General features: G+C 43.0%; 1 protein-coding gene across 2 annotated transcripts in view; it reads left to right on the forward strand.

Moving 5' to 3' along the window:
- Nucleotides 1–6797, forward strand: part of LOC137429573 (la-related protein 4) — a gene marked incomplete at its 5' end in the record, with an annotated part of 81049 nt that extends 74252 nt beyond the window's left edge. Inside the window, 1 exon segment of one of the 2 annotated variants that reach the window (XM_078769265.1) lies at nucleotides 6445–6797. In XM_078769265.1, coding sequence (XP_078625391.1) covers nucleotides 6445–6630 — 186 coding nt within the window. 2 annotated transcript variants of the gene reach the window in all.
- Between the last annotated feature and the right edge of the window lie 1117 nt (nucleotides 6798–7914).

Genomic DNA, 7914 nt, shown 5'->3' on the forward strand with positions numbered 1-7914 from the left:
TTAGCCATCGCAGCAAAGATTGGTCTTCCCGTCAGTGAAGCGACGAGTCTTATATTCTAGTTCAATTGAAATGAAGTTGTTCCTCGATCACAAACTGACGTTTATAAACAGAAAGACAGACGGACATACAGAAGTAACCCAATTGCTTAACCTTGCTTTTTGCTTTCGTGTGTGTATGGGGTAATTACAGACATTAGCTTTAATAGACTCAAACAGACAGACACAAACGATATCTGTGGATATTCACACATTTCAAGCACAAATACGACATTTGAAAAATATTTCCTTCCCAATAAAAATAATGGTGCTGTATCGAAATGGATTTCAAACGTCGCGGCTTAACCGAAAGGCATCGAAAAATCTCCATGCTGAGTATCTTTGTGAGTGCAGCCAAACGCTAATCGTCCAAAATGCTTTTTCTGCTGTTTGAAATCTTTTTACGTTCTTGAATGTCATCACTTGCTTGCCCCCAACGAATGTTAATGCCCGAAGCGTCAGCTTCTCCTTGCTTCCCATGGCAGTTACGATCAACTTCCTGTTGATTTCATCCATCATTATTCCTGTCCGCTGACACATATTGACACCAGCCTTCACCTGCCAGACTAGTTCTTCATTCTTGTCTCGTCATGTTTGGCTGAATTGGTGTTTGTCGAGGTTATTAAAAATTTTCCTTATCATTTGCCCATCCCATAGCTTTTAAAGCAAATTGAAGGCATGTAGAGAGATTTATTATTTTGCCTCTTTCCCTTTACTTGCTGTCCTCATCAGGTGGAACCAAAAAAGCTGAGTTATGCAGAGATCTGTCAGAAAGCTGCACGAGATACGTTACTCGCCTATAGACCTTCGCGGGACTCTCCACCTGAAGGGAAGGAGCTCGATGTGGATGAGGGTGGCGGTCTGATTGAGCGCTCTTCTGAAGGACAATCGGACACGGGTTGGGCGTCACGTGCTTCACCACCTCTCACTCGACGACAGCTTCGTGCTCACCCCACCACGGGCAGAGCCTCACAATAATTGTGTGCCCGCGCATCGGTCACCTTGTCGGCCATGACCAAAGGAGCCCAGGACAGGCTTGTTGCCTGAATTTTGAGGCTGAAGGCTCTGACGATGATCATCAGGCACTGCCTTTTGAAGCAGGACATCTTGCGAAGTGCTGCAAATGATTCTTCACTTCCACAATCCAACTTATTTTTGTTTTGATTCTTCAGGTTGGCGAACGTTTTGTTCATGAGGGATTTGGACCTGCATCGCTTTTCAATCTCTCCCTACTTATTACCCATTTAGTGATCAGCAGTTCTTCCTCTTCAATTTCCCTTCACCATGCTTTCTACGATGCTCAACTCCCTTGCCGTGTTTGCTGCTCTTTTATTCCCGCTGCAAGTGAATTGACTTTGTTTTGAAATTATGTGCCTGGTTTCGTGGGTTTTGCACTGGAACGTACAGGTTGCTTGAAGGCGAGTGCCTGGGCCTGCTTGATGATGTCACCACAGTTTGCCTCCGCTGAGTTCATGTACAATTGTACATACTAGACTTGCACAGGCCAATCGTATGCTGTGGATGCCACATATTTGTCCTCAAAGTGGAACATCTGCGTCCACGTTTTCGAAACACCCTTTCGGTAGAAAAAAAACACAAACTGGTTGGCTGCTTTTTTTTGGACTGCGATTCAAGGCGTTTTATGTGTTGGGTTATTTTTAATGGGACTTGAAATGTCCACTGGAAATTGCTGAGCATGCACAGTGGCATTTTGGGGGCGCTTCGGTCGTCGCAAATTGTTACTGGTCGCATCCCTGGCCACCGTGATCGTTAAGACGTAGACCGTGGTCATGGCGCACCAAGTTCGGTGCTTTTGGACAGAACGCCTTTCCATCCTCGTGTTCACCTTCAGTCCAAAGATCCACCCAGTAAACCTCGACTCTGAAGTCGCCCGGTAATTAACCGATGTACGTGAAATCCGTATTTGAAATGGGGCTCTGAAAGCAGGAGCTTTTGCATTTCAGAGCTCTTATTTCAATACAAAAGGTGAATGAGAAAAATACGCAACGGTTTGTCGGAGCATGAAGATTAATTTTAAACGCTAAAAAGGCCACAAAGATTACAATTTAGGTTATAATAATGTTAATGATAAAATAATAATTTGTCTTTGTTCAATGATGGATATATTTTTATGGTTTTGATTGCTGCAGTGTAAAAATTCATGCAAGTATTTCTGAGGATTTAACTATTTTTCAGTTTGTCAGTAAATTGTGTACAAATAATATTCCCCCCCCCCCCCCCCCCGGGTTGTATACAATGTATGCTTGTCTCGACACTGAAAGAGGTGCCTGCGAATGTTTTTTGCCATTGTACCCACAATGCCAGACAGACATATCAGCATTTGTATTTGAAAACGTTTACGTTTCATTACCTGTTTTGTTTTAATTTTTTTCTTTTCTTCAATCACATCTCCATTGAGTGGATTAACAAATCGACAGATTGGGTGAAATAATTATATGATTTATAAATGCTCTTCTTTAATAGTTATCTGTAAAAATGTGATTTTGTGATGAAGGTTGGTATACTGGTAAACTGTGACTTAAAGGAATTTGGATGTGGGGCCATCCTGAACTCCTTGTAGTGCCCCCTGAGGCCCACTTTATATTTCCCACTTTCTGTGTGATTTATAAAACCATAAACAGCCATTCGAGAACTTTACATGTACGTAATCCCACACACTTACCGTTACGCTATCTTTGGAAACATGGCGCTATGTGGGTACAGGGGGTTTGTTTAGAATCTGCTGTGATGCACAAATGCATTAGAGTGTCTTCGCCACCAGTACCTACCGTACCTAAACGCCTGAGCTATGGTGGGGATGGTCTGACACGTGAGAGTATTAGCTCACCAGTTCTTTATATTTGGACCATTCAGGATCACTGCTCATCACAGTTAGTGAGTGTGGCAGAGAATGTTTCTGCCAGTCACTATTAAATAAAACAGGTGAACTTCTCCTGTAGATTAAACATACCCCTTCAGACAATCTTAGCTGCTTTCTCCAGATTGAAGGCCTTTTCATCTTGGTCTTCACCATAAGCTGTTCGCAAAGCAGGGCCTATGTTAGGTGTCACTAACATAGGCCCTGCTTGTCCTTTCACTTGTCACACCTTTCACTTGTCCAGGGACTGGCTGTCCATGGTTTACATTGCAGAACATTAGGAATCCACCATGTTGGGTATCCTCGGACATTCTCCATCCGAAGGAACTCAGTATGTTGGTAATAGACACCAAATGTTTTGTCATTGCAAATATCACCAATGGCTTCATAGCAGATACGCTGTGCCAAACACACCAAGTAATGGGGGGAAAGTGTGGTGGAATCATCACCACGTATGAAACGCATAGATTCTAAAAATCCCCTAGCATGCCATCGGGTAGCCACGTCCTCAGCCAGTTCCACCATCACCTTATAGGTGGTACCAATGAAGGCAGTAGAACGCAGTCCACTCATCAGGCCCCCTAACACTGGCCAGCAGTGATGCATCCCATCCCAAGACTCGAGAGTTGACAGAGTGGTGTTTTTCTGAGCCAGTTTCAGCGCGTTGGTTTCAGCAGATACGCTATCTTTTAGTTCTTTCGGTGTCCGGCTATAGGCAGTAGTGTATACTTCCTGGTCGAGAGCAGACACCTCACTGTGTTTCGGTTGGTGGTCGAAGGCAGCATAATCAAAAGGCAGACTATAATAGCCCTTACATAGACGCCTACGCATTAAGGAAACTCTATCACGCTCTTCCTCTGGGCGCTGATCCAAAGTGTTCTGCGTCCAGTTCTTGTAGAATCGCTCAGTCACACTCAGCAATCAAGAGTAGGCTAGGTAATGCTCAATTGGGCAAGCAACCGCAATGCACATCTTTCCAAGCTCTGAATTGATCAGAGCTATGTTGTCTTGTTTCTCCATCGCCAACACTTTAGCCTCCAGCTACTCGGGATAGATCTGATCAAAGACCTGGTTGTTTCTACATTTAACTCGAGACTTGATTTTCTTTCCGTCTTGCCCCACCCATCAAACCTGGGTGTACTCGAGGCTCCAGATCTTTCCCAACTTCCCTCTGCGATATAGTCAAGCAACGGCATGATATGCTTGGGGGCCAAGCCCATGTTGTTATCTCTTGGAATGGCTTGGATATGCTCAATCACCGCCCTTTCTTGGCAGATGATCCCATCACCATGACAGGTAACCAAACCGTGTTTGTCTTGCCGAGACGTGCTCAGAGTGTTAGCCTGTGCGACAGGATCAAATCCCTCGGCAGGGGGTTGCACACACCCGTACAATACGTCATTTTCATAAAAGAGCACTTTTAGATCGGCGGAGAGGTCAGAGACACGAGCTTCCTTTTTTATGATATCACTACCTTCTTTCAAGATCTTCCTAGCAGCATCGCCCTCAAGTTCAAAAACTCCTGTCTCTTTCCAAAATTCCCACCAAGGCGTGTCCTGGTATAAAAAGAACTCAATCAGGATGTTGAATGCAAAGATGCAATCCAGTCCCGTTATTGTGGCAAGCAGCTCTGGCGTCTGAACATGTTCTGACAAGACTTGCACCAAATCAGCAGCTCAAATCTTTTGAACTGCGAGGTCGGCTTTGGTGCGAGCGGGACACTTTTGCAGCATTAATTCGTCTTCAAGACAGTCACAAAGGGTCAAAACCGAAGCAGGTTTGCTTCGAAAACGCCCACATTTGCGAACCAGGCCAGAGATCCTCTGACACACTTTAGAAAAGGGCACAACTTTCTGGAATTTGTGAGGCAAAAGAGATGTGTTCCGTGTGTGCGTGTGCGTGCGTGCATACAAATCCACCTCCAATGTAGAACGCTCATACATTACCAATCTTTGAAGCACCACACCCTTCTTCAGACACATTCACATCATCTCCCAAGGAATGCAATTCTATGCTTTCTGCAGATCCACAATTTCAAAATAATACTTTATTCAAAATACAACTTCCAAAAATATGATCCTGTCTTTGTTTAAGAATGAAGATTGCATCTGTTGTTCCCTTACCTGCCATTGATCCAAACTGCATCCCTTTAATCCCCACAAACTCTCGTAGCCTCTCGCCCTTTTCAGTCATGACATGACTTTGGACACTCATCAGCTTGATACTCCTGTAATTCCAACACTCCATGACATTCCCTTTATTCTTGTACATAAGTCTGACAATTGTGAGGTATCATCTCCCAAATCCTCACCAACTACCAAAACAAATGCACTCTTGTTTTCAATATCTGAATCATCACCACCACCACCACATCTACTGATGGTTCCCTTCGCCTTTCCTATCTTCATTTTCCTGAGAGCTGCCACAACCTCCTCCTGCCGTCTTCCTTTTCCTGACCCTTGCTGACCTCTCTGAATACTCTCCTAATTCGCCATATGTAGCAGTTCCTTAAAATTATCCTTCTATCTATGAACAATCTCCCCTCTACTGTTCATTATCATGTTCTTGAGCCCAATACCTCTGAGCCCTTCCCCTGCTTTTGTACTTTGTATACTTCACAAAATCTGACACCGAGCAAGCAATACTCTCCATGCAAACGCTCTGATATGATATTTGGTGCTTTTTATTCGTATTTGGTAAAGAGACTTCCTAATGCCGAGATGTAAACAATAAACTAAGACATATTTGCCATTTGTCTTGCACCAACCAACATTCTGGAGGGCATCTGAAAATGACCGGTGCTAATGTAGATGATATTCAAGTGACCCCACATCCAAAAATGTTTACCAAGCTGTTCTAACTTTTTACAAACTTGAATGGTTTGTCAAAAAAAACCCTTAAATTCTGGGTATTTTATGCACATAACTATTGGACTCTAAGGGTGTAACTTAAAATTGGGAGCTTTAAATCCTTCACCCACAATGGTTTGTTTTGGGTGATGAGGGGGAAAGGGGTCATACCACAAACTGACACATGTGAAGTGAACCGTGCTTGGTTTGAAGGAATTCGTTTTTGTCCATTGTTCTGGAAAAGCATAATTTTCTTGACATTTTCAGGAAACTTGATTTTGTTTGATTCACAATTGTATGATGTCTGTTTTCATAACCGTTGCCACAATTCCAAAAAACTTGAATTTGCTGAAGGAAGCTTTCTGCCTTAATATTTTTTATGATGTTTTGGATATGATATGAGATTCTGTTTGTGATGCAAACATGAGGCTCTTAGCCATATAAGCTTATATTTAACATGGTAACAGCCTCTGCATTTGGTCAAATGTGATTTCCTACTGGTGAATCCAGTGCAAAACAGACAAAACAAAAAAAACCATCGCATCATCTCATCCTACTCGATGCCAAACGTATGCTTTTGGTTTCGGTCTGTACAGTAACGCTGTAAATAAAGCACTAAGACTCCAGCTCTCCTCTTGTGTGATCGTTCCACAACATCATCCCCTTTAGCATCGTGCTCAGTCACAATGCTTTGTGCAGATCTCTTCCTGCATTGACATCATTGGAATTTCCCAGTCCCAAACAGCAATGATCACTGAACGTGTTTACCTGCCATCATGGGTGAGTTACATGATAGAGCTTTTCCTCCATCTCGATTTATCCATCGTTTTGAATGTTTCATCCAGTGATTATGATAATGATATTTAGGGATTGTAAAATGCATCTATATTTCCTGTTTGTTATTTGTCCTACCTTTTGCTCATAAAGGTATTTGTGTGTTCAGCATCAACTTCTTTATCCATGATGTCCTTTGGCTTCCAGCACTTGTTTTCACAAATTTAATTAGAACCATTTTTTCTGGATAATGAAGCATTTAAGGCAAAAACAGCTCCATCTGGGATTCTTTTAATTTACATTTGTAAAATTCCACATGTCCAGTTTACACTGCCACCTTAAGATGAAGATCTCTGATGATGCCCAATGGATTGAGCTTGAACCAGTTTCAAACACACACACACACACACACACACACACACACACACACACACACACACACACACACACACACACACACACACATATATACATATATATATATATATATATATATATATATATATATGTATATATATGTATATATATATATATATGTATATATATATATATATATATGTATATCTATCTATAATTCCAGCAATCTCTGTGTGTGTGTGTGTGTGTGTGTGTGTGTGTGTGTGTGTGTGTGTGTGTGTGTGTGTGTGTGTGTGTGTGTGTGTGTGTGTGTGTCTGTGTGTCTGTGTGTGTGTTTGTTTGTCTGTGACCGCTGTTTCTCGACAACCACGGGTCCGATATACTTTAAACTTGCCAGGTATATTGCTGGGGACCCGAGGATGTGCCTTTTCAAGGTTTCATATTAATCGGACAAGTAGTTAAGAGCTAACATTTCTCACAAAAAGACAAACTGACATATAAAACATATGATAAAGGGAGCGGGAGACAAGATGGGGAGAGAGAGGGGAAGCACACAAGTACAACATTTGAGAACAGGGATATCGGGAGATCTGTGTGAGGGAGGTGGCTTGGGGGAAGGAGGCATGGGAAGGGGAGGGGCGGGTGGGAGAGGTATAAAACACATGGACACTGCTAGGTCTTCCAGGAAAGAAGTCGGTATTTCAAAAAAGTGGATCTGGGGTGAATTAACGGGGGTAGAAAAGATCAAGGTTTTGGATGAGGGGAAGATAAGAGATGATGGTGAACAGCTGTTTTAAAGACGTGGAAGCAGGTGTGGGATTGAAGAGAGCCGGAGAGGAGTCAGCGGAAGACAGAAAGACCACCAACCTGCCTGCGGTGAGTGAGTGAAAGGCCCTCGGAGTTAGCTTCATTGCGGGAGATTCCAATGATTCTGAAAGCTTTGGTTTCAACCGCGTGAAGCCGAGATAGGTGTGAGGCAGGAGCACCAGCCCAGAGGGGAGAGCAGTATTCCATCAAGCT

The sequence above is a fragment of the Myxine glutinosa genome, unplaced genomic scaffold (assembly GCF_964187855.1).
Source record: "Myxine glutinosa unplaced genomic scaffold, kmMyxGlut1.1 SCAFFOLD_1845, whole genome shotgun sequence".
NCBI classification, from domain to species: domain Eukaryota; kingdom Metazoa; phylum Chordata; class Myxini; order Myxiniformes; family Myxinidae; genus Myxine; species Myxine glutinosa.